The sequence below is a fragment of the Giraffa tippelskirchi genome, chromosome 13 (assembly GCF_054371585.1).
Source record: "Giraffa tippelskirchi isolate mGirTip1 chromosome 13, T2T-mGirTip1v1.2.pri, whole genome shotgun sequence".
Classification (NCBI taxonomy): domain Eukaryota; kingdom Metazoa; phylum Chordata; class Mammalia; order Artiodactyla; family Giraffidae; genus Giraffa; species Giraffa tippelskirchi.
This window is the reverse complement of record NC_137287.1, coordinates 27,864,400-27,890,894: the sequence shown is the minus strand read 5'-3', so window position 1 is coordinate 27,890,894 and position 26,495 is coordinate 27,864,400. Positions and strand designations below refer to the sequence as shown.

General features: G+C 47.0%; 2 protein-coding genes across 3 annotated transcripts in view; one reads left to right on the top strand and one right to left on the bottom strand.

Moving 5' to 3' along the window:
* BFAR (bifunctional apoptosis regulator) overlaps positions 1–4,211 on the top strand; it is a 29,974-nt gene extending 25,763 nt beyond the window's left edge. For both annotated transcript variants that reach the window (XM_081556338.1, XM_081556337.1), the window contains 2 exons: positions 833–1,035; positions 2,923–4,211. In XM_081556338.1, coding sequence (XP_081412464.1) covers positions 833–1,035; positions 2,923–3,115 — 396 coding nt within the window. In that variant the 3' untranslated portion in view covers positions 3,116–4,211. The remainder of the gene's footprint in view (positions 1–832; positions 1,036–2,922) is intronic.
* Positions 4,212–6,380: 2,169 nt separating this feature from the next.
* On the bottom strand, positions 6,381–25,872 carry LOC145530913 (group 10 secretory phospholipase A2-like). The gene is made up of 4 exons (XM_081552265.1): positions 25,794–25,872; positions 21,770–21,920; positions 20,398–20,504; positions 6,381–6,523 (listed from the first exon to the last, which is right to left on the bottom strand). Exons 1-4 carry the CDS (start codon positions 25,870–25,872, stop codon positions 6,381–6,383), a joined length of 480 nt encoding a protein of 159 aa, XP_081408391.1.
* Positions 25,873–26,495: the final 623 nt, after the last annotated feature.

Genomic DNA, 26,495 nt, shown 5'->3' with positions numbered 1-26,495 from the left:
TGGCTTTTTTCTTGGGATGCTCAGCATCTACTCCATTGTACACAGTCTTGCTCAGCTTTCCTTGGCCTCTGGATGCCTGAAAGAAAGTGAAAGTGTTGGTTGCTCAGCCATGTCTGACTGTTTGCGACCCCATGGACTGCAGCCCGCCAGGCTCCTCTGTCCGTGGGATTCTCCAGGCAGGAATACCGGATTGGGTTGCCAATCCCTTCTCCAGGGAATCTTCCTGACCCAGGGATCAAACCCTGGTCTCCCACATTCCAGGCAGATTCTTAACCAGTCTGAGCCACCAAGAAAGCCCCAAACCCCTATGAGTTGTTTAAAAACTCTTGTTATAAATTACCTGCTAAGTTTGTCGCTAAAGTTTTTCATTTTCCCAAAATTACTTTTTAAAGGTACACATTTAATTTTCCTGTGACCTGTGATTATTCCACCACAGGTGAGAGGTTGAATTTAGGAAATTGTTTGAGCTGCTCTTGCAGTGATGAAGATATTGTAAAACTGGTTAATTTTTATCCATTTCAACCTTCTGATTAATATCTCATGCTTAGATTTTTTTTTTCTTCTGAGCTTCCACAATCATATAGCAATGTAAGAGTTTCAGTCTCTTTTGGTAACATTTATTTAGTGTAAGATGAGTTATTACAAGGTGAGTTGATAGATGGAGATCTCACTTCAGATTGTTGGATGTGTATGTCTCTGTGTATGTGTGTGTGTGTGTGTTAATAAATGTAAAACTCTGGGCTGACCACAGTATCCTGTGTAAAAGTCAGTCCTCATAATTTTCTGTGTCTGTTTTTATGTACTTTTATTTACTTGTGTTTTACTCCTATAGGATCTTAGAGAGCCCACATGGAAGCAGTGGCGAGAATTCCTCATCAAGTACTCCTTCCTTCCATACCAGCTGATTGCTGAGTTTGCTTGGGACTGGCTGGAGGTCCATTACTGGACGTCACGGTTTCTCATCGTCAATGCCATGCTACTCTCGGTTCTGGAATTATTCTCCTTTTGGAGAATCTGGTCAAGAAGTGAACTGAAGTAAGTGTGTTTTTATGTTGGAGATGGTTGGAACAACAGAGACTGGGAAAGAAATATAAAGTGGAGAAGTCCTCTGGAGTGTTTTTCAGACTCTAGTAGACACCCAGCGATCTGGTTTAGAAACACTGCTTAAGCAGCGAACAGGAAAACAACTTCGTCTCAGGACGGGGAGGCTCTCATGGTGCTCATTGTTCAAGTACACCTCCAAGTGCCTCTTCCCCACATAAATATACCAGATAATTCCTGGAGGGTGGGGTGTACATGAGGGAGTTTAATAATTGAGGAATAAACAAGTGAGAAGAAGTGGGTGCTTTATGGAAAATAGCGTGGTAGAACATAAAGAGATCTGAGGAGGAATTCTGTAGGTATGAGTTCTTATCCTGCTCTGCCACCAGCTGGGACAGTAATCATTTCTCTAGATTAATGTGTAAAATGAGAAAGTTGGACTAGACAATCGCTGAGTCGGGACTTTTGGTTGCAAGTGACAGAAACCAACCTAGGTTGACTTTCCTACCAAAGGACATGTCCAGTGATGGCTTCCTGCGTGGCTGGACCCAGAGAACTGAACACCGTCCTTAGGGCCAAATGTCTTTCTCCCTCTCACAGCTCTACTCTTTTCACCTCAACAGCTCCTGTGTTCAGCGGCCCTTGATCCCTCCAGGTAGAGACCTACAGCTTAGGAGCCCTGGAGGAAAGAGACACTTCTCTCCCCATAGCACTTGTGAAAGCCTCAGGCTCACATGCCTTTGCTCTGATTAACCCAACGTGGGTCACAGGCCCCCTGAACCTGTCACAAGTGCAGGGGTTTGTGGGCTCGCCTTGTCCAGACACAAGCCTGCACTCACCCCCCATCCAGGGACTGGCTTCAGCCCTACCCAGGCCACATGGAAGAGAATGGGGGAGGGAGACACCCCAAAGGGAAACTCAGAAGATGCTTCCAGGAGACAGGACAGCTGATGGGCAGGCAGAAGCAACGTATCAGCATGCCTGCACCCTTTTAGCCTGAAACAGCCTGTAATGCGAAGGGTTCTTGGCCCCACCCATCATGTGAATAGTGAGAACCTGACAGGAATCTCCGTTATTTATTCAATTCAGTGACTCCACTTATTCATGCCCAGTTGATTGAACCTCTCCTCTGCCCCTGCTTCTCTGCTGGACACCGCAGATCTGTTGGTCAAGAGGATACTTTAGAAGGCCTATAGCCTAGCAGAGAAAATATTATGTTAATATTATATTAAAGGGGCTTCCCTGGTGGCTCAGTGGTAAAGAATCTGCCCACCAATGCAGGAGACACTGGTTTAATCCCTGACCCGGGAATATCCCACATGCCGAGGAGCAACTAAGCCCGTGGGCCACAACTATTGAGCCTGTGATCTAGAGCCCAGGAACCACAACTGCTGAAGCCCGTGCACCCTAAAGCCCGTACTCTGCAACGGGAGAAGCCACTGCAGTGAGAAGCTGTGCACTGCAACCAGAGAGGAGCCTGTGCTCACCACACCTAGAGAAAAGCCCACGCAGCAACGAAGACCCAACACCGCCAAAAATAAATAAACAAGTTAGAATATGTATATATTATATTAAACACATACAAGTGTGACTCATCGAAGAAGCGGGTGGAGTTGGGGCTGTGCTGGGAAGGCCTCACCTGAGGGGACCTGGTGACAGTTCCCTGAGGAAGCCCCCTCCAGGCTCCGTCCCAGGAGTTGAAGGTGACGTGGTCAGGAAAGGTGTGTCTTGGGCACAGAGGACAGGAAACAGGGTCTCCCGCAGCTCCAGCGGCCAGACGCTGCATTGGGGAAAGGCCCGGGCAGGAGCTGAGCGACTCAGCCCTGCCGCTAGAAACGCCACCATGGTTTCACCTCTCACACGCCTCTCTTTCTTTTGCAGGACCGTGCCTCAGAGGATGTGGAGCCATTTCTGGAAAGTGTCAACACAGGGGCTTTTTGTGGCCATGTTCTGGCCCCTCATCCCTCAGTTTGTTTGCAACTGTCTGTTTTACTGGGCCCTGTACTTTAACCCAATTATTAACATTGATCTCGTGGTCAAGGAGGTCCGACGGCTGGAAACCCAGGTCTTGTGACTGACACTGCTGAGGTTCTGAGGGACCCTTGCAGCCTCTCTGCCAGCTGAGCTCTGGGGAGTGGGGGAAGCGGACTTCCTATTTTCCGCCCCTAGTAAACAAGGTGCTGCTTTGTCCGTCAGAGGCCACAGCCAGGTCCCCTCCCTCGGCCCATGGCAGCAGGGACTGGCGACCCAGAGCTTGGCCGACACAGCGGCCGCACGTCCCACCAACCGCCTTCCTGGCCGGGACTTGGGAGGCTCAGTCCACTATGGCTGGCAGGGACTCAGGGTCCTCGGAGGACACACAGTGGGTTACAATCCCTGCTTGCTGTAAACTCAGTGACTGACAAGAGGCTCCCAGGGTGGGTCGGAGCCCTAAGACGGAAGCCCAGGGCCAGGCCTGTCCTCTCAGTGAAGTGTAGGAAAACAAGAGAAGATGTTGTCATAGGCAGAGGCAGTTGCACATAAAAAATACAGAGGAGAAACCACAATCTAGTTGACGATTCTGTCTTGTGTAAGAGTTGCTAGAAGGTTCAGAGTTAAACCTCTGAAAGCAGTCAGTTTGAGGTTAGAATGATGGTGGTTAGACTCACCACCACTGTTTTCTACTTGGAATCATTGAAAGTTTGGATCTTTTTGCTGGAGTAGTTGAGTGGGATGTCAGGCAGTTAATCATCAGGCTGAGCTGCTTCCGTGCTACGTAAAATTGTTGTTTGGGGGGTTTGCTTTGTTTTTAAGAATGTAATCTATAAAATCCAAGCCAGTCTGTTTGTTTAAGGAAATACCTTGTACATTGACCTCACACTGTATAATCTTTATTGTCCTGCTCTGATGTATAAAACAACGTGTAATTACACCAAGTGCTGTAATTGTAAATATGAGATGAACTATGGCCTTTGATTTCCTGCCAGTGTGACAATAGCAGGTGTGAAAGGCAATCAATCTGAAGATCGGACCTGTATTTATACAGAAATCAGCTTGCATCCAAAGTGTTTTTTTTTTTGCGAGTGTATGAACCATTCATTAACCCTTTGCATCTTTGAAGATTTCCCTCAAACTCTGCATATGAAAGTTTGAAGAAATGACTTGAAATAAAAATAAAATTTATATATATATATATATATATATATATATATCAGTTCAGTTGCTCAGTCGTGTCCGACTCTGCGACCCCATGAATTGCAGCACGCCAGTCCTCCCTGTCCATCACCAACTCCCGGAGTCTACCCAAACCCATGTCCATCGAGTCAGTGATGCCATCCAGCCATCTCATCCTCTGTCGTCCCCTTCTCCTCCTGCCCCCAATCCTACCCAGCATTAGGGTCTTTTCCAATGAGTCAACTCTTCGCCTGAGGTGGCCAAAGTATTGGAGGTTCAGCTTCAACATCAAAACTTCTACATAGAGAAAAATTGACTGTTTAGGAAACATGAAGAAAATCTGTGTTGCCCAGTACAACCTACTGGTCACGCTTACCACACCCACCCCACCCCCGCCCCCACAGCCGAGGAGCCACTGAGGATATCTTAAGTGAAAGGGGAGAGAATGTTCTCCTTACCCCTGTGTTTCCTCATCAGGCCCTGGGCCTGCCCGACTTGATCAGCCAGAGACACTGCCAGCCCAGTGGATCCAGGGAGATTGCAGTGTCTACATCTCCCTGGCCTGGTGCCTCACAGGGTTACTCTTCTCCTTTTTATTCTTTAAAATATTTATCTGTTCGGCTGCCTCAGGTCCTAGTTGCGGCAGGTAGGATCTTCCGTTGCAGTTTGTGGACTCTCTAGTTGTGGCGTGTGGGTTCAGCAGTTGCGGTGTGCAGGCTTAGTTGCTCCGTGTCATATGGGATCTTAGTTCCCCAACCAGGGATCAGACCCACGTTGCCTGCATTGCAAGGTGGACTCTTAACCACTGGACCACCAGGGAAGTCCCTCTTATTTTTAGATGAAGAAATGGAGGCTGGGTAGCACTACTGGAGCTGGGGCCCAGGCCAGACTCCCTGTCCAGTGTTTCTCACCTGTGCCCCTTGGCCTCCCCACACTGTCCTCACCTGCTCTCCAAATCGTGCTTCAGAGATGAGTAATATATGTGCTCTGGGGAAGAGTGCAAGGCAGACTTAGCCAAGAGCAAACAGGGGAGGCGGGGTGCTCCCTGTTTATCACCTGCAGGAGGAACAGGCATAGCAGAGCAAGGGCCACCCTCTCAGAGCGGGCTCAGGTGTCTCAAAACAAGGTGTCTATTTAAAATACTCAGACCCTTTAATGTAAGAGTTCCATTTCTGCAAATCTCAAGGAATAATAAAAAGGTGGGAGAGGGTAAAGATCCACAAGCATCCTCGTTACATCACTAATTGATAAGAATAGGAAATACTGCCCATGTCAGAAAGCTAGCAGTCTATAAAACAGTATCTAATAACACTTGGAAATGAAGTTTTCACAGCTTTTTTTAAAGACACAGAAATGGGAAAAAAGCTTATAAAAGTCATACAGTATGGAGTCTCAATTACATTTTTTTTAATTGAGTGAGGTTTTTAAAAATCTATTGATTTGGCCACACCATTAAACATACGGGATCTTAATTCCCTGGTCAGGCATTGAACCCATGCCCCCTGCATTGAAAGCACAGAGTCCTAACCACTGAACTACCAAGGAATTCCCTCAATGACATTTTTAAAACATTGCCAACAAGACTGATAGGCAGCACACTAAAATGCTAAATGTGGTTATACTGGACTGTGAGAACTGGAGTGGGTTTTCTTCTTTATATATTTCTCTGTTTTTTTGTGGTTTTGTTTTTTAGCGATGCCTAGGTACTATTATACTTTTGTAATCAGGAAATAAATTTTAACTGTTAAAAGTGGAGTGGGCTCGAGTTAGAGACTACTAGACTTGAACTTCACAAGTTTGGGCAGCGTGTGGCTGGCTTGTTTATTGCCCAGAATCTAGACACATGGTAGGTGTTTGCTCTCTTTTGACTACCTGCCATCAGGAGCAGGTTAGAAGATAAGGCTTAGCCCTTTTTCACAAAGTCTGAATGTCAAAAATGGTATCAAACTCAATACAGTCAGAAGTACAGTTGCGGTTTGATTAAACAGGCATGGGACTTCTGACATTAATCAAACTGGAAACCAAACTGGCTCTAGCCCAAGTTCCGGGACAGGAGAGAAAGCAAACACAAGGGTTGCCGCTTTGACACTTGGCCTTGGCTCCCTTCTGCAAAGAACTGAATGAGGCTGTTGATGAGCAACAAGGAGTTTTATTCCCTTGTGCAAAAACATTTCAAGTCAGGCTAGTCAGTCACACTCGGGTGAAGAGCTCCCACACAAGAAATGGGGGTAGAAGAGGTACTTAATGTTGTACTCTGCTCGGGCTAAGCAGTAAGCAAACTCCTGGTCACACTTGCACATGAGTTCTTGGCATTTGTCCTCCGTTGGTTCTGGAAGAAGTGGGGAAACTGAAGTTAGAACAGGGATTTGCAGAGACCTGAAGATAAACACAAGGGAAGTTAGTAAAGCTGGCAACAGGAAGGGTCATAAACTGCATCCGGGTAACACTTGGACATTTCACCACAGTGATCTCCTTCATCATGACAACTCCCAAGGAAGGTGACATTCAGTCCATTTTACAGAAAACAAAATTGAAGTCACCAGGGTAATGTTTTCAGAGAAGTCCAAAGTCCGTATGCCCGTTTATAAAGCTGCTCTTCTGCATCAGTATTACACTATTGCATTTGAGGATCCAGTTAGATAAGCAGCAGGTGCCTGGGAACCATCCAGGCTTTTTTTTTTGGATCTCTGCTCTGTGTGATCTTACTGTGAACTTTCTGAGCGAAGTCCTCATTTAAATGGGGGCACTACTTTGCAGGTTTACTATGAAGCCTGGGTGAGAAAGTGTATATAAAGTGCCAGGTAGGGGCTTGGCCCTAGACATGCACACCATCAATGTTGGTTCCACTTTCACTTCCCTGCCTTTTCTCTCCAAGTCTCTTTCAAATACTTCTTCAAGAAAACAGCTTGTTCCCACAGCCAACATAATACTCAGTGGTGAAAAGCTGAACAACTTCCCACTGAACTCTGGAACAAGACAAGGATGCCCATTCTCGCCATTTCTATTCAGCATAATATTAGAAGTCCTAGCCATAGCAATCAGATAAGGAAAAGAAAGGGTATCCAAATTGGAAGAGAAGAGGTAAAATTGTCATTATATGCAGATGACATGATACCATATTTAAAAAACAGCTTATTTTAGGTAACAATTATATATTCCCTCTCTCCCTTTCATCTTGGGCCTACTTTATACAGAGATGCAAAGGCTGCCACCCAAAGATAAATCTCCCTCTACCTTGGGAATTTTGCTGCTACAGAATCATTCCTTTGGGTTGGAAAGATTTTGTGATCATCAAGTTGTATCTATTAATCTAGAAGATATAACAGCTCTGGATATGTTACCTGCCTTTGACTGTGGGTTTTTAATTATTCACAAAATGGGTGGTGGAGGTGGGGGGGGGCACCCACTATTAAATCCTTCCAAATTTCTTCCTGAGGCACAGTAAAGCATGAGCTTGGAGGTAGCCAGCTCAGCCATGGATATAATTCCTTTGGACACATCACTTCATCCTTCCCAGGCTGCTTCCACGGGGTCCACATGAGGATACTAAAAGTACCTACTTCTAAGGGCTCTTGGGAGAATGAAAAGAGATGCTGCTGCTGCTAAGTCGCTTCAGTCGTGTCCGACTCTGTGCGACCCCATAGACGGCAGCCCACCAGGCTCCTCCGTCCCTGGGATTCTCCAGGCAAGAACAATGGAGTGGGTTGCCATTTCCTTCTCCAATGCATGAAAGTGAGAAGTGAAAGTGAAGTTGCTCAGTCATGTCCGACTCTTCACGACCCCACGGACTGCAGCCTACCAGGCTCCTCCGTCCATGGGATTTTCCAGGCAAGAGTACTGGAGTGGGTTGCCATTGCCTTCTCCAGAAAAGAGATGAAGTCAGTAAAATGTAGAGCATACAGCAGGTGCTTATGAGCTGCAGCTGACCTCCTTAAGCTGCCAGCTAATCTTAAAGATCCCCTCTTAAAATGCACAAGTTCCTTAGAGATCCTAGCAAGATGAAGCATGAGAGTCAGAAAATTCAGCTTCTGTCTCAGGGCAACATTCAGAGAGCTTGGCAGCACCTGGAGTGATGAGCAGGAGCAGGGTTGGGGGATGTCAAGCAGGAGGCAGGGGGCCTGAGACCCTCTGACCTTGTAATGAGCTGAGTTGATTAAAGGTGTTTATCAGCATGACCACACACAGGGTTTCCCAAACTCAGACCCATGGCCACTTCAAAATGATAGCTTTATATGTGCTCAATCTCTCAGTCTTGTCTGACCCTTTTGTGACCCCATGGACTATAACCCACCAGGCTCCTCTATCCATGAGATTTTCCATGCAAGAATACTGGAGTGAGTTGCCATTTCCTTCTCCAGGGGATCTTCCCTACCCAAGGTTAATATTCGTGTCTCTTGCATTGCAGGCAGATTCTTTACCACGAGCCATCAGGGATATTTTTAAATCCCCTTTATTTTTAATAGTAAGTCAATTATTAAATTATGATTTAATTACATTAAATAGTATTAAATTGCACTAAACAGTCACTGACATAAATGGAAAATCAAAATCTTTTACCACAAATATACAAAACTGACTAAAAAAAAAAAGCCAGTGAAGATAAAGTTCTAATATCAAAGTCTAGTTAAATGCTGTTACCCACCTGAAGGCTATGAGGCCCCAGAATGGAGTTTCTTAGTTTTAAAAAAGGAAGATGAGCAAGTGTAAGAGAGGTTTACCCTCTCTAGCAGTCAGATCATCATGCAATAGATACTTCCTCCTTGCCTAATTGAAAAAATTAACAAAGGACTGAAAGGGAAAATCCTTCTCACTTAAATTCATTTATTAAGCTTCTCACACTCTGGGAAACTATTGAGAGGGAAGGCAAAACACGAACACCTCCAACTCCAAGAGCCTGTGTTTAAACACTCTGCCTTGGGGAGTCCCTGGAGGTCCAGGGGTTAGGGCTCCAAACTTTCACTGCCGTGGGCATAGATTGGATCCCCGGTCAGGAAACTAATATCCCAAGCCATGCTGCGTGGCCAAAAAAACAAAACAAAATTTTAAAAAATTGTCTTGGTTATAATTCAGTAAATGGTAACGGAAAAAGTCGAAATGATGAAAGCCTGTGTTAACTGTGCAGTTATGTGAAGGGCTGGCTCTGTAGTCCCCATCTGACCCAGTCCTCTCAGCGCAGGGCCACTGGCAGAGCCCCTCTGGGGCTCCTGGGCACAAGGCCTTTGTGTCCCTCATTTCTTTGATTATAGGAAACAGCCTTCCTTCAGCCTCCATGAGTTCTCCATGAGTTCCTCCAACTCCTTCCCTGAGTTAAAATAGGCAGATTCAAGCAGTTGTTAACTAGGGAAGGGAGGGGATGGGAGACCAAGGAGAAACAGTCAAGAGCAGCCTTGGGGCAAGGTCCTGTTTTCCTATCAACAGATCCACACAAGAATGTCTTTGAGATATTTTTCGGATACTGAAACGGATACTGAAACGCTTCCAGGTGGGAGAAGTTAACAGTAGTATGCTGCCCATAAGCCCATACGCCTCAGGCTAGTTGGACTTGAAGGTTGATGATGGTAACTCCCACTTACCTCACCAACAACCCACCAGAAGAATGTCCACGAGCTGATCACTGCCTCTTTGGACAATTACTATAAAACTTCTCACTATCTTCCCAAGGGGGTTTTGAGGGCATAAGCCTGCTCTATCCCCAACTCTGCTTGACAAAGCAATAAACCTATCCTTCTCTACTTCACCCAAAATTCTGCCTCCAAGATTTGATTCAGCACTGGTGTACAGAGAAGCTGAGCTTTCCGCATCAGCACCCCAACCTTACAGAAGAAAAATCCAGAGGAGGGGTGTGGGGACTGATCCCCAGTTCAGCTCTGCCTAATCCCAGGCCTCCTGGCTTGTTTACCAGAAGGGAATAGGGTGTCAACTCAGAGGACTCACCTGCCCTTACAAATCCAAGTTTTAAGACAGAATTTTTAAATCAATCAATTAATAAATCTACCTGCACCTGTCTGCACATGTCTCAGTTGCAACATGTGGGATCTAGTTTCCTGACAAGGAATCGAACCCGGGCCTCCTGCACTGAGAGCATACAGTCTTAACCTCTGGACCACCAGGGAAGTTCCAAATAGAGCTTTTTTAAAAAACATTTTTACTTTATATTGGAGTACAGTTGATTTAATGTTAGTTTCAGGTGTAAAGCAAAATGATTTAGTTATACATACACATATCTATTCTTTTTATGAAATTAAAAGATGCCTGACCCTTGAAAGAAAAGCTAGGGCAAACCTGGACAGCATATTAAAAGACAAAAACATCACTTTGGCAACAAAGATCCATATAGACAAAGTTATGGTTTTCCCAGTAGTCATGTACAGACATGAGAGCTGGACCATAAAGAAGGCTGAACATCGAAAAATTGATGCTTTTGAACTGTGGTGCTGGAGAAGACTGTTGAGAGTCCCTTGGACTGCAAGGAGATCAAACCAGTCCATCCTAAAGGAAATCAGTCCTGAATATTCATTGGAAGGATTGATGCTGAAGCTAAAACTCCAATACTTTGGTCACCTGATGAAAAGAGCCAACTCATTGGAAAAGACCCTGTTGCTGGGAAAGATTGAAGGCAAGAGGAGAATGGGGCGACCGAGGATAAGATGGTTGGATGGCATCAACTGACTGAATGGACATGAGTTTGAGCAAACTCCAGGAGATAGTGAAGGATGGGAAGCCTGGCGTGCTGCGGTTCAGTGGGGTCGCAGAGAGTCAGACACGACTTGGCGACTGAACAACAACAATCTATTCTTTCAATAGAGTTTTTTAAATCACTCTATTTATTTTAATTGGAGGATAATTACTTTACAATATTGTGATGTTTTTTGCCGTTAATGACATGGGAAGCAACTTACCTTTAAGAAAAATTAAGAGATACAAAACACACTGCTCTATTTTTTATGTGTTATGCATTCAAAAAAAGACAAAACAAGAACAGCACCAGCAAACTAATCAAATGGAGGTCTGAGTAGGGTCAGTGGGAGTTTATTTCCCACAAAACTTTCGTGGGAAAAGTTGTAATTTGAAACTTTTCTACTTTGAGCCATACAGTGCTTTCATCGTGGAAAACGCAATCGCAATTAACCAAATGTGAGGGGCCGCTATTTTGAATGTAGTTTACATTACTTGTTAGACTTAAAATATCTATACCAATCAGTGGCAGTGCTGAGAGGCGGTGGCTTATGGGGCCTTTGATGGCCTCCTCTTCCCTAATCTTCACCAGGCCTCCTTTTAGCATCTCCCCAGCTTCTACAATAAACACAATTTACATTATTTAAATGCCCTTGCAGAGTAAATACTCCTCCAAGACAAGTCCTCTAACCTCCATTTCAGGCTGCCCGCCAGCCCTTTCTACGTATAAATTCTAAGGGTGCCTCAAATACACCATCTGACCCTACAATTCTAAGACTCCATGCTGCAAAAGCCTCTCACAGGTGCACAAAGCCTTATAAACCACCGCAGTCTCTGCAAAATGACGTACATTGGTGCCACAGACTGGCCATTCCCAGCTGCGGGCCACTGTGTCCCCCATCGGGCTTACGGCAGTGTCTAGAGACTTCTTTGGCTGTCCCATGTGGAGGGTAGGGGGTCCGCTACTGGCATCTGGTTGGTAGTGACCAGGGATGTTACTAAACATCTACAATGCCCAGGATGGCCCCCACACCAGAGATCCAGCCTCAAATGTCCATAGTGTCAAGATGGAGACACTCTGCCTCAGGTGATTGTCAGGCTTTAAAAGAATGAGGCAGGGGCTTCTCTGGTGGCTCAGTGGTAAAGACTCCATCTGCCAATGCAGGAGACACCGGGTCTGAGAAGATCCCACAAGCCACGCAGCAACTAAGCCCATGAGCCACAACTATTGAACCTGTGCTCTAGAGCCTGAGAGCCACCGCTACTGAGCCCACACACGCTAGAGCCATGGTCCGCAATAAAAGAAGGCATGGCATTAAGAAGCCTGCCCACCGCAATAGAGAAAGCCCATGCAGTAACAAAGATGCACCACGGCCAAAAATAAATAAATAAAATAAATATATATTTAAGAATGAGGCCATCCTAGATGTTCCAAGATGTCCAAGACACAATATTAAGTGAAAAAAAAAAAATGATGTATGTAATGTGATCCAATTTTTGTTCTTTTCAAAAACGCATTTATTTATTTTATGTATTTTTGGCTGTGCTGGGTCTTCGTTGCTGTGCATGAACTTTGGTTGCGACAAGCAGGGGATACTCTTGAGTTGTAGTGTGCAGGCTTCTCAATGCGGTGCCTTCTGTTGTGACTCTCGGGCTCTAGAGCACAGGCTCAATAGTTGTGGTGCTTAGCTGCTCCAGGGCATATGGGATCTTCCTGGACCAGGGATCGAACCTGCATCCCCTGCATTGGCAGGCAGATTCTTAACCACTGGACCACCAGGGAAGTCCTGCTATTTGTTCTTGTTTGTCTGTTTATACATGCATAAATCTGGAGGAGAACAACATGCCAAACAACAGAAGCTTGTTAGTGCTGGTGGATGGAGCCTAACTTCCTACATTACAATGTTTCTGAAATATTTTGATTTTTCACAACAAATGTGGATTAGGTTTGAATTAGAAAAAGTATGTGCATGGATGACTAGATAGATGGACAGACAGATAAAACTAATACATAAAAATTGGTAGATGAACCAGCTGGTACAGGAGCCAGCACTCATACTGGTAAAATTTCCATGGGCCACACTCTTGGAGCAACATGACCTGGTGGGCTAGGGACTTCTGAGGAAAGAGCCACTGAAGCTCCAAGGTTGCACTGTTCCCACAGAGTTGGCTAAAGGACAGCTGTCTAAGGACAGGGGGACTGGCACAAACACTCCAGCCATTTCTCCTTCCCTCCCCCATCCATGAGCGAGTCCCCCGGCTCCACCTTCCACTACCTCCACAGCTGGCACCTGTCCAAGGCACCTCTCACCCAGATCCCTGCAACAGCCTCACACGGGGACCTGGCTCCCACCCTTGCTCCCTCCAGCTATATTCCATGCAGCAACCAGAGTGGTTTGGTTAAAAGGTAGATAAGATAGATTATGCTCCTCCTCTGCTCAGAACGCTCCTTGACTCCCCATCTCTCCCAGAGGAAAGCTGCCAACACCTTGCAGCATCCCTGGTCCGGGAAGATCTCACATGCTGAGGAGCCTGAGTGCCCCAGAGCCTGCCCTCTGCAACAAGAGAAGCCACCGCAATGAGAAGGCTGTGCACAGTGAGAAGCCTGGTTCTCATCATTCTAGCATCATCACCAACCACCCTCTCCCTGGGTGACTCTGCTCCAGCCTCACCTTCCTCCTGTGCTCCTCAAACCACCCAGACATTCATCCCTACCTCGGGGCCTTTGCACTGGCTGTTCCCACCACCTCTTCCTATGACTCCTTCATTCCCCAAGTCTCTGCTTCAATGGCATCTTCTCAGTGAGATCTCTCAGACTCCTAGCATTCTAGTGTGAGGATACATTTTGACTGAGGCAAAATTCCCATAATGAAATTTACCATTCGAAAGTCTTTAGTGAATTTGTTACAATATTGCTTCTGTTTTACGTTTTGGTTTTTTGGCCTGGAGGCATGTGGGGTCTTAACTCCCCAACCAGGGATCAAACCCACACTCTCTGCATCGGAAGGCAAAATCTTAACCACTGGACCACCAAGGAAGTTCCCCCAAATTACCATTTTAAAGCACACAAGTCGGGAGCATTTAGTACATTGATAATGTTGTACGATCATCACAAAACATTTTTATCACTCTGAAAGAAACCCCATATTTACTAAATCACTTCCCAGTTCCCCTCTCTGGAATCCCTGGCAACCATTTATATGCTTTCTGTCTCTATGGATTTGCCTAGGCTGGAATTTCATATACATGACATCATACAACGTGTGACCTTTTGTGCCTGGCTTTTATGAGCATCGTGTTTTCAAGGTTCATCTATGTTGTAGTATGTATAACTAAAGAATCTGCCTGCAATGCAGGGGACCTGGATTTGATTCCTAGATCAGGAAGATCCCCTGGAGAAGTGAATGGCTACCTATTCCAGTATTCTTATCTGGAGAATTCCATGGACAGAGCAGCCTGGCAGGCTGTAGTCCATGGGGTCACAAAGAGTCAGACATGACTGAGCAACTGACACTTTCATTTTTCACTTTCATGTATAGTACTTCGTTGATTTCTTTTTCAACAAGCACTTATAAAAGCAATTGGCATGGACACTTTTTCCTGCTCTCTTTTTAAACCACAGAGCCTTGCTCCTCTGTTTTGCCACCAGGGAGCCTGGCACAGAGTAGATTCTCAATAATGGTTGTTGGGAGAATATAGAAAAGGCATACATCATTTCCAATTCTTGTACAAACCCAGCACCAGAGTGTTATTATTCCCATTTTACAGATAAGGAAAGTGTGGCTTGAGGGATTCAGTAATTTGTCCAAGGCCACAGAGCTGGGAAGGAGTGTACCAGGATTCCAGCCCAGCATCTTCTGACCCAGTGTCTGTCCCTCCTCTATGCTCCCTACTTCTCCCTGAGCAAGAAAATCCTTTGAAAAACAAGGCTTGGTCTCACTATTCTATGGCCTCAGAAGCCCAACAGATTCATGTTATTCAAGAATAATAAAAAACTGAAAAGGAAACCTAGCTCCCAAGGGTTAAGTTTAAAATAAAGGCCTGCCGGTAAATATTATTATATGCTTAACATTTTTAAAAAATATATTTGTCAAGCCCATAAATGGAAAATGGGCCACACCTGTAATTAAGCAAACAGCTAAGTTCAGAATATCTCCAAACAGAATAAGAGAATATTTTTAGCCAAAAAATGCATAATAGATATTTTAGTTCTCTTCATTCAGTTCAGGGAAAGCAGTTCTGTAAATAGGCACAGCCCCAGTAGCTGACATACTAATAAGTATTTCACAAATATCATTTTTAGATGGTTGTGTGTGTATGTGTGTGTGTGTGCTCAGTTGTGTCTGACTCTTTGTGACTCCATGGACTATAGCCCACCAGGCTCCTCTGTCCATGGGATTCTCCAAGCAAGAATACTGGAGTGGGTTGCCATTCCCTTCTGCAGGGGATCTTCCCCACCCAGGGATTGATCCCACATCTCTTGCATCTCCTGCATCGGCAGGGGGGTTCTTTACCATTTGTGCCACCTGGGAAGCCCTTTTACATGGTTAGGGGTAGCAGAACATGCAGGTTGAAGGGAGAAGAGAAAGGTCTTTAACATATTTTCCACTCAAGGTCCACTTCTCCTCTCCACTCACAATGGAAGGGGGCAGTGTGGGGACAGAGAATATGCCCAGAAGTGGAGGCATGTTAAGCAAGTCACTTCTTTCCCTGCAATTCCAAGTGAGACAGTTGGATGAGATGATGTCTGGGGCATTTTCAGTCCTTGATTGACTGAATCAAGGACTCCATATTAATGTATCCATATTAATTCAGCTTTGCTCTGTGCCAACTCTTAATGTAGACTAAGAAGACATGGCTAAGAGTCTGTGCGTATCTAAGAATATCCTTCTATGTAACCCCTAGTATGGCTTCCTTGCCTCTAGACCAGACCAAGTCTGCAGAAGCTGGGGTTTCAGTGAAGAATCACACCGGAGCCTCAGTTCTCTCAGGTGGAGGCCGTGGGGATCAGAGAGAGGTTCAGATAAGGATGAGAGATGGAAGAGAGAGGAGGTAAGAAAGTAGCAACCTTCATCCAATCAGAGTATCACATTATAAACTCTTTTTTTTCATCTTTGCTACATCCATCTTCAAGGTAAGAAAACAGGCTCAGAGATGACACCAATCTAAGGGCCAAGTGATTTTCAACAAAAGTACCAAGACAATTTAACGAGGACAAAAGAGTCTCTTCAACAAATGGTGCTGAAACAACTGAATATCCACATGCCAAAGAATAAACGTGGACTCCTACCACCCACCACAGACAAAAACCAACTCAAAGTAGATCAGTGACCTAAAGTTAAGAGTTCATTGAAAAAAAATATATAACTGAGTCACTTTGCTGTTCAGCAGAAATTAACACAACATTGTAAATCAATAATAATTCAATAAATTTTTTTTAAAAATAAAAGAGTTCAAACTATAACACTGTTTGAAGAATATAGGGGTAAATCTTCATGACCTTGGATCTGGTAACAAATTCTTAGATAGGACACCAAAAACGCAATCAACAAAAGACAAAATTCAGACTTCCCTAGTGGTGCAGTGGTTAAGAATCTGCCTTCCAAAGTAGGGAAGTGAGCATGATCCCTGGTTGGGGAACTAAGATCCTACATGGCACAGAGAAACTAAGCCTGCACACCCCAACTAGAGAGACCACGTGCTCTGGAGCCTGCAACTACTGAGCCTGGGCATTCCGGAGCCCACGCACCACAACTGGAGAAGCCCACTTGCCATAACTGAGACCCAGTGCAGCCCCAAAATAAAAAAGACAAAATTGATAAATCGGGCTTTATCAAAATTAAAGCTTTTGTATACCAAACACATTATCAAGAGAATAAAAAGGCAACAGAATGGTAGGAAATCTTTCGTAAATCACATATATGATAGAGTCCAGTATTCAGAATAAGAAACTCTCACAATTCAACAACAATAGGACAAACTGCTCAATGAGCAGAAGACTTGAATAGACATTTCTTCAAAGAGGATGGAAAAATGACCAACCAGCACATGAAAAGATGTGCAACGTCATTAGTCATGAGAAAAAGGCAAATCAAAATCACAATGAGATACACTAATTATCTCCACTAAATAATAGATAAAAAGAAAAATAGCAAATGTTGGCAAGGCTGTGGAGAAATCCCCTATACATTGCTAATGAGAATGTAAAATAGTGCAGTGCCTATAGAAAAAAATGGTGTGAAACTGTTAGTCGCTCAGTCATATCTGAATCTTTGTGACTCCATGGATGATAGCCCATGGAATTCTCCTCTGTCCATTGGCTCCTCTGTCCATGGAATTCTCCAGGCAAGAATATTGGAGTGGGTAGCCATTCCCTTCTCCAGTGGATCTTCCTGACCAAAGGCTCGAACTCAGGTCTCCTGCATTGCAGGCAGATTCTTTACCATCTGAGCCACCACGGAAGGGTTCCTCAAAAAGTAAAATGGAATTACCACCTGACGCAACAATTTCACTCCTATGTATATGCCCCCAAAGAAATGAAAACAGGTATTCAAACAAATATTTGTTCACAAATGTTCACAGCAGCACTATTCCCAGTAGTCAAAAGGTGGAAATGTAACAGGAGGAAAAGGGGCGGGGCACAACTTTTGGAAGAATGACATAACCCAAGGACACAAGATAAACCGATTAGAATCAAATGGGACCAAGATGGCAGACAAGACTAGACCTTGATCCTCAGTCATCAAGTGGAATGACACACCCAGAGGTGCCATGAGAGTTCCAAGACACCGTCAAAAGACCAAGGAGTGGGCAGTGGACCAAATCCTGGAAATCTCCACCTCTTCCCCAAATAGTTGGAATAATCCTCCCACTCATTAGTATGTGAAATTACTCAGCCTATAAAAATCAATCACACCACATTTCGCAGCCACACTCACCCTCTGCGATGGCCCACATCTGTGGAGTGTGCTTCCCTCTGAATCTGAATAAATCCACTTCTCACCTATCACTTTGTCTCTCACTGAGTTCTTTCTGCAATGAGACATCAAGAACCTGAGCTTCATTAGGTCCTGAAACCAGGTACCATGGGTTTTGGCTGGGTTTGAGTCCCAGCCATGTGAGCTCAGTGGGTAAAGAATTCGCCTGCAATGCAGGAGATCCTGGTTCGATTCCTGGGTCAGGGAGATCCCCTGGAGAAGGGATAAGGCTACCCATTCCAGTATTCTTGGGCTTCCCTTGTGGCTCAGCTGGTAATGAATCCACCTGCAATGTGGGAGACCTGGGTTTGATCCCTGCGTTGAGAAGATCCCCTGGAGAAGGAAATGGCTACCCACTCCAGTATTCTGGCCTGGAGAATTCCACGGACTGTCCATGGGGTCGCAAAGAGCTGGACATAACTGAGCAACTTTCACTTCACTTCACTTCATGGGGGTTCAAGTTCCAAACTGGGTTTTGGCTGAGTTCAAGTCCCAGCATGTGGGTTCAAGTCCCAATCTGAGGTGAACAGTTTCAGAAACAATACAATGTCCTACAACGAATGAATGGATAAACAAAATGTAGTATATACTTACAATGGAATATTATTCAGTCATAAAAAAGAATGAAGTTCAGATACATGCTACAACATAAATGAACCTTGAAAACATGATGCTAAGTGACAGAAGTCAGATACAAAAGGCTTACTGTATGACATCATTTATATGAAACATCTAGAATAGGTAAATCCATAGAGATTGAAAGCAAATTGGTGGTTGCCAAATGCCAGAAAGAGGAGGAATAGGAACTGAGCACTTACGTGATTTTGGGGAGATGTTGATGAAAATGTTTTGGGAACCCCTGATGGTCCAGTGGTTAACAATCTGCCTGCCAATTGCAGGGCCACATCCCTGGTCCAGGAAGATGCCACATTCCATGGAGCAACAAAGCCCGAGTCAAATGACTACTAAGCCCACGCGGCCTAGAGCCCTGCTCCACAGCGAGAAAACCCTCCGCAAGGAGAAGCCTGCGCACCACAACTAGAGAGTAGCCCCCACTTGCCATAACTAGAGAAAGTTCACGCACATCAGCGAAGACCCAGCACATGCAAAAATAAATTAAAAAGAAAATGTTTTGGAAATAGACAGAGGTGATGGTTGGAGGACACTGTGAATGTATTACATATCACTGAAATATACACTCTAAAATGGTTAATTTTATGCTATGCTTATCCTCAGTTAAGAGTAAAAAGAAAAAAAAAAAATTATGGAGCCCGTGGTCTGTGTGTTTCATTTCTAGCTCCTCAGATAACTTGGAGTCTCACTGCTCAAATCCCAGCCTTATCTACATCGTGCCTGTACGATTATTCACATCCTGTTTCTTTCCTTGATTTGGCTTTTTAAATTTATATGAACAGAGACTGTAAATGGAAAACACCATCCATCAGAAGATAATTCTAAAAACAAATACTTCATTCCTTTTATTATTGGTTTGTTTTGAAAACCAGTAAGATTGCCTTGAGGGACAAAATATTTTTAACCACAGGTTTATTTTTCTTTCAGCTTTACAGGTAGCTGGTCATGTAAAATGTACAGTGGTATCAGGTAATGTTACAATTATCCTCATTAAATACATGCTGCTTGTGGTTAAAGAGAAGTAATAGATAAACAGACAGATGATAGATGGATAGATATGAAGGATTTTTTAAAGCCAGAATTAAATTTAAGAATAGAACTGTTTTTGAATAACGTTATAAGCCAGAAATCTACTCTCTCTGTTCAAAAGGATCAGGGAGGGTCCCACAGATGTTTTAGCTAAATTAAAACTGACTTTCTCCTAATTTCAAGAAATTAGAAAGATTAAAAGAAAATTGAAAGAGAAATCACTTTCTCTTGGGGGCGTTCAGGGTTACTCAGAACTGTGTTCATGTCCTCCCCTAAATCCTGGGCCCCATGAAACTGTGCACGGTCTTGCTCATCGGAGGTTCTGTGTTGGGTCATTTCTTCAACAGACCATTAATGACATCTATTAGGCATGAAATGCCATGACACTGTCACTTCATCTTCACCACAGGCTGGCTTGATTTCCGCCCCCAGTTTACCAGTGAGGAAACTGAGGCCCCAAGAGATCAGGGCTTGGTGACATCACAGAATCTGAATCACAGACCAAGCTGTCAGCCACAGGCCAGGGTCTTCAAACTCAGACATCCCTTGGGGCCGGTAGTGCTAACATAAAGGGGATCCATTAGACACAGGCATACTCTTCATTCTGATAAATAAATGGGCTCGCTCACCACTCCTATTTTTCTCAAATCATTCAGCCTTTGGACCTACCTTCTGTTTTCCTAGGTTTGACAGAAATACTCCTTTTCCTTAACAAAATCAACAGCACAGGAGAAATGAACTATAGTAACTGACCCTTGGCCTCAATGTCGGAGAGACAATAGGGCATGGTGGAGACTGGGGCAGATGGGAGAGATGGCCTCGCCTACAGCAGGAAGCCCCTCTACGCTCCAGCCAACGGCTGCTGCTGGGTGTTATGTTGGGAACTCACCACACACGACACTCTGATTGACACAATTCCAGGAGTAGGGCTGCAACTTGGGATTGCAGCCAGAGTTCTCAGCATGTGTATAGCAGCAGTCGTGCGCATGACAGCACCTGTGGATGGCAGATGGACAGATCGAGGGTGGGTGAGGGCAAGGATGGTCCCTTGGCCATCCTCCTGTGTCATAACTTCAGGCGAATAACGACCCACCGGGGACAGCATCTTCTGGTCCAGGCTTTGTCCCTGAGAATCCCCGTCCTGGGAATTAATTCCACTGACCCCAGTGTGTCTTGCCCTATCTCTATCTCTCTGCCATGCTCAAGTCTGGCCTTTGTCTGCCTCAGTCTCTGAGCCTCTGAGCTCCAGCCATGCTGGTCCCTTCCAGTCATACTCTCCCTGCCTCCTGAATTTGCCCCCAGTCTGCCTCTGCCTGGGAGAACTTCCTGCCCACTCTTCCTGCTCTAGGTCTCAGCCCAAGCACCAGCCCCCATCCCCAGGACAGGGAGGCAGACAAGTCGCCAGATGCCATGGGTATAGCGAGAAACACTAGGATGCAGAAGACGGGATCCTGGGAGCCAGAGGGGATGCCAGGTCCAGCTAGGCTTCAGAGAAGATTTCCAAGAGGGGGTGATGCCTTGGGGGCTACGTCTGGAGAGATGTGCAGGAACCAGACAACCAGAGTGTGGGAGGAAGGGCAGGGCCCGCAGCAGGAGCCTTGGAGACATGAGGCTGGATAGAGACCTGTCAGTGACAACTACATCCTCCAAGATCCGGAAGAGACAATCAACATTTTGCCCCCTGACCACTTTGGAAATGGATGAGTGGCTGTGGGACCTGGTCTGTAAAATAGGAATCACCATCGGATGGCCGTGGCTGTGGTGGCAAATGAGAGGAGGTCGTGGCAAGGTCTAAGCTCACAGCCTGGCACAGAACAGGCCCTTCTCACCCAGCAGCAGAAGGCAGTGATCAGGGGTGTGAATCCAGTCAGGCCGCCTGGGCTCAAATCCAAGCCCTCACCCCTCACTCTGTATGTGGCCCTGGACAAGTTGATCTCTCTGTGCCTCACTTTCCTTATCTCTGAAATGCGGTTGTTGTGAGGACTCAAAGGGGCTCTCAGGACAGTTCCGGTGCATAATAAGTCTGATCAGTGATGTATGATTTTTTTTTCAGCTAAAGTAATCACCCCGCAGCCAGACTAGGGGACAGCTGGCACCAAGGTCTGGCCTCATGGGCATGTTGCCCGGGAGACCCTTTGCCTGCAAGGAGCACCATTTGCTGGGGGCTTTGTATCTAAATCCCAACCTCAGTTTGGGGTATTTCCTCATAAGCCTTAACCACCACAGGGGGTGGGGATCTTAAGCCCCCAGCATGCACTCACCAGTCAATGGCATCTTGGGGCTGGCCATTGCCCCCCAGACCACAAAAGCAGCCATATTTCAAGTAGACCAAGGCGGGGCGAGGGCCAACACAGTCAATAGTCCCAGCCAATCCTATGAGTCCACGTCGGTGCACATGTGACCTCGGGGGAGCTGAGAGGGGTGTGGGGAGACAAAAGTTAGAGGCTGAAGGTGGGGGCTGTCCTGGCCTGGGGACGGGCACTAGCCTGAAATGTATCTGGATGACTTGTTTTTGTTCAGTCAGTCAGTTGTGTCCGACTCTTTGCAATCTGGTGGACTACAGCACACCAGGCTTCCCTGTCCTTCACTGTCTCCCAGAGCTTGTTCAAACTCATGTCCACTGAGTCAGTGATGCTATCCAACCATCTCATCCTCTGGATGACTATCTCCATGTTGAATCCTGCTTCTCCTTCTTCCCAGCTGTGTGACCGTGGACCACTCAAACTCTCTGTGCCTTGGTTTCCTCATCTTAAAACAGGGGAGTAAGGGGACCTCACTCCCTAGAATGGAATGGGATCATGCATGTAAATTACCAGCACACAATGAGCTCTAACTATTATTATCAATATCTTCAAGGCAGCCGTGAAGGAGAAAACAGGTCACAGAACCACGGTATCTGAAAAACAATCATACCTCTAGGCCTTTGCACTGGCTGGTCCCTCTTCCTGGAATGCCCTCATTCTCAATCCTTTGCCCATGTCAGCTTCAGACACAGTCAGATGGTGGGTTGTGCATCAAATGTCTGTCCAGTTGCCTGTCCTGGGCACTGGACATCAGAGATGAACCAAACAGGGCCCCTGCCATCCTCTACAGGGGCCTCCCCCACCCCCTCACCACTGCCTTCCAGATTCTTTGCATCTCCTCTTATTTTCACTGCCTGGGCACAGCTTCCTGCCACACAGGGAGGCCCTGTGACCCCATCCCAGCCATTTCTCTGGATCCTCATACTGCTGTGGCCCATAGCAGGACACAATTGGTGCGACTGGAACCCCTGCATCTCACATGGGAGAAAGAAGAGGCTCAGATGGGAAGTACGACCCCTCCAGTCACCTAGCATACAAGATATGACCTGAACGGCAGGGGGGTGAGGGGAGAAGGGGCTTCTGACTCTCAATCCAGCAGTTCCTCCTTGCCCAATAGCAGCAGAAGAGGAGGCCTGGGGTGACAAAGCTAAGGGGCATCGAGGAGTCCACGGCTCGGGGTCAGGGGCAGTCAAACCCACAGCAACTGGGCATCAGAGAATCCCAGAGCCACTCCTCCTTCTGGTGAGGTCCAAGAGTCCACTCTGGTGTTTGGTCAAAAACCACAATCAGGGACTTCCCTGGAGGTCTAGTGGTTAAAACACTGTGCTTCCAGTGTAGGGGCAGGGGTTCAATCTCTGGTCAGGGAACTAAGATCTCACATGCTGCACACAGTCAACAAGTAGAAAACACACACACAATCAGAGCCACAGCGCGGAGAAGCTATCACTTGAGCTTCACCTGGCACCAGGCACCGTGTTCCCCAATCTACAGGCAACATCTGTTGTCAATCTCCTTGTCTTGCGGGCTGCTATTCTCCCGTTTACAGATGGAGAGAGTGAGGCTAGGAGAGACAAAAGGACCCATCCTAGGTCCCAGCGCAGGTGACCTGCTGAACAGAAACTTGTTCCCATGCCGGTCTGACCCCTGGGAGCTCACTCTACACCCACAGCTCCAGGACTGAGAATCCGGAGATTTGCAGTATCTTTAATCATCTCCCTTTCACATTTTTAAAATCTAGAACAAGATTTTATCATGCTGACTTTTCTTTGAAGAATCCAGGTCAAAATTCAAATTCAATTTCCTTTGTTGTTGTTGGGTTGGTTTTTTTTTTTGGTTTTGTTTGGCCGCAAGGCACAGCATGTGGGATTTTAGTTCCCTGACCAGGGATTGAACCAGGCCCACTGCAGTGGAAACTCAGAGTCTTTCTTAATCACTGGGCAGCCAGGGAATCCCCTCAATTTTCTTTTTTCTCAGTAGAAAAGGGAGCATATTCATCTAGGGGGATAGAGATAAATTAAATAGAAACAAAACATAAAAACAAGTTTAGAGTTAAAAGCTTTGCCCTCCTCTCTGGATGACCAGCCCTCACCCTCACAGGACTTGCCCAGTGTTGCTCCTAGCTGCCCACATCTCTGCCTGAAACCTCCCCAGGCTCCCTCCCAACCCCCTCCAGGTAAAGCTCAGGGTCCTCACTGAGTCAGAGGCCCTGCAGGACCCCACCCTCTCACCACTCCGGTGCCCTCTCTCAACATGAACCTCACGTGGACCCCACTCATCATTTTCTATTCCTCCAATTAAACTTCCCACCACACAGTCACATACACCCTACATAGCAAATGCCCTGACCCCCTCCTCACCTAGCTCACTCATCACCTCCTTCTAGAATCTGCCTCCCTGCCATCTGACCACAGGGGCCCTTGTCACCCTGTGCCACTCTCTGCTCATGGCAATGACCCTCCAGCCTGGACAGATCTCTGCCCTAGGAGCCCCAGATCCCCTGGCATGAGTGGGCTTTCAGAAAATGTCCCTTGACCCCTGGATCCACCAAGCCCCATAGAACACTTCCAGTCTAAGCACATCTGGGAACTTCCTGGTGGTCTGGTGGTCCGGTGGTTACGATTCTGTTCTTTCACTGCAGGGGGCATGATTTAATTCCCTGGCTGGGGAGTTAAGATCCCGCCAAAAATAAATGAATAAAAACTTAAAAAAAAAAAAGAAAAAAAAAAGCACATCTGAAAAGACCCCAGTTCCAAACCCATACCCCAAAACTGTCCCCAGAGGTCCCCCTACCCTGACTCGACCCCGACTCTGGCATCTCAGGGTCCGGGGCTCAGCCTTAGGGAGAACCCTAGCATGGGTGGATGCCCAGCGCTGGGTTTGTAACCAAGGCAAACACTCCCTCTATGCCAACTTAGGTGGGGCAGGTCATTCTGGGGGCTGTTTGCTCTGTCTGCCCACAACAGCCTCTGCTGGGAGTGCCAAGGCTGCCCAGGCTTCCTATGGGCCTGAGGGTGGGCATGTGTGTATGTGTGCATGTGTGTGCACATGTGATTCTGTGTGTGTGCTTCTGTATGTGTGTGTGTGCTCATATGGGACTGTCTCAGTATCCCTGAGTGTATGTGTGTGTGTGTGTACGTTCCCCTCAGTGTGTCTTTGTGTCCGTGTGTGAGCCTGAGGAGGGCATGGCAACCCACTCCAGTATTCTTGCCTGGAGAATCCCATGGACAGAGGAGCCTGGTGGGCTACAGTCCATGGGGTCACAAAGAGTCAGACATGACTGAAGTGACTGAGCACGCATGCAGCATGTATGTGAGGCCGTCCGTGAGCCCAACACATGTGTGCCCAGATGTTGCTGGTGGTGGTCTATGTCTGTGTGTCTCTGTGCTTGTGATGACCACATATTTCCCTCTGGTATCCATGTACCTAGAAATGGGAGGTTGCCGAGGGGATCTCTCCAAGGGTGATGCCCAGGAGTGGGTGAGAAGGAGACATCACCTTCCCTGGCTCCAGGTAGGGTTAGGCCCCTTCTCCCCCTGTTCCTTCTAACCTCTGGTGTCTCCCTGGTGGTCCCACCGCAGACCCCAGGGACAGGCGGAGAGAAAAGTGGGTTCACAGGACCCCAAATCAGGTGATGGGGAGGTCTGATCACTGGAGAGGGTGACAGAGGGGATGTCTGGGGAGGGCATTGAGACCCCCTGAGAAGGTTTGTGCTAGTTCAGGGTCCCTGGAAGGGGTGACTGAGGCAGGTGCTTTTGGGGAAGAGGGGGGACACACAGGTCTCCCAGGAAGCCAGGAAGTAATGTGCAGGTGGCCTACACAAAGGGGGGCCGGGAGCTGTAGGCCTCCTGGGTCCCCTGGGAGGGCTGGGGAGTTGGAGTTCTTGCGGATGAGTGGGGAGGCAGAGTTCCAAGTACCCCGGGGAGGACTGAAGGAGTCCCAGGAAACCCTGGGTCCTCGCATGGGGGCTCGTCCCTTCACTCACCTGCTCTGAGCCCGGGTCCAGATCCCAGGAGCAGCAGCAGCAACAGCCCTACCGTCGGGCACAAAGGCAGCGGAGCCATCAGACCCGTCGGCTGGAGGCAAGTGTGGAGCGGTCTGGCCGGCCAGTGTAGTCACCCAGCCGGGCCCGAACCCCCTCCCCACGCCCCGCCCGGCCCCGCCCCCGGCCTCCCTTTCGGGAGCGCCCGGGCGGAGCCGCAGGGGCGGCGCCGGCAGGCCGTCGCGACTTCTGCGTCTTGGTCATCGAATGGGCGCCCGGCCCACAGGGAGAATCCGGCCCACAGGGAGAATCCGACCCGGGCTTAGCGGAGAATTACGCAGGAAAGGCGTTTAGCGCTCGTCGGGTCGCGGAGTCCTTAAGTGCGCCGTTGCTGTTATCATTACCTGCGAGCCCCTCCCCTCCCGGAGCTCACCTGGGCGTCTGACGGGAGCAGACGTAGGGGAAAGGGAGGGACTGGAAGGATCTTAAAAACTTGAGATGTCCCTAAAGCTTGGCCTCCCTGTCTTTGTCCCTTGTTCCTACAATCCACTACTCACCGCCAGTCGGAAACAGAGGGGAGCCAAGACTTGCTCAAGGTCCCAGAGTGGCTTCTGGTAAAAAAAAAAAAAAAAAAAAAAAAGACCGAGCAACAGCGGTGGGAAAGGGGAGCCAGGCTGCAGCTGCGTCTCAGCAAGCCCCCCACCC

Excerpts from the sequence above, each read along its gene's own strand:
- LOC145530913 (XM_081552265.1), bottom strand. The coding sequence starts at position 25,872 with ATGGCTCCGCTGCCTTTGTGCCCGACGGTAGGGCTGTTGCTGCTGCTG. Across the intron at positions 21,921-25,793 it reads TGGACCCGGGCTCAGAGCAG|CTCCCCCGAGGTCACATGTG; the intron begins GTGAGTGAAGGG and ends CACCCCTCTCAG. Across the intron at positions 6,524-20,397 it reads CAATCAGAGTGTCGTGTGTG|AACCAACGGAGGACAAATGC; the intron begins GTGAGTTCCCAA and ends CACTTCTTCCAG.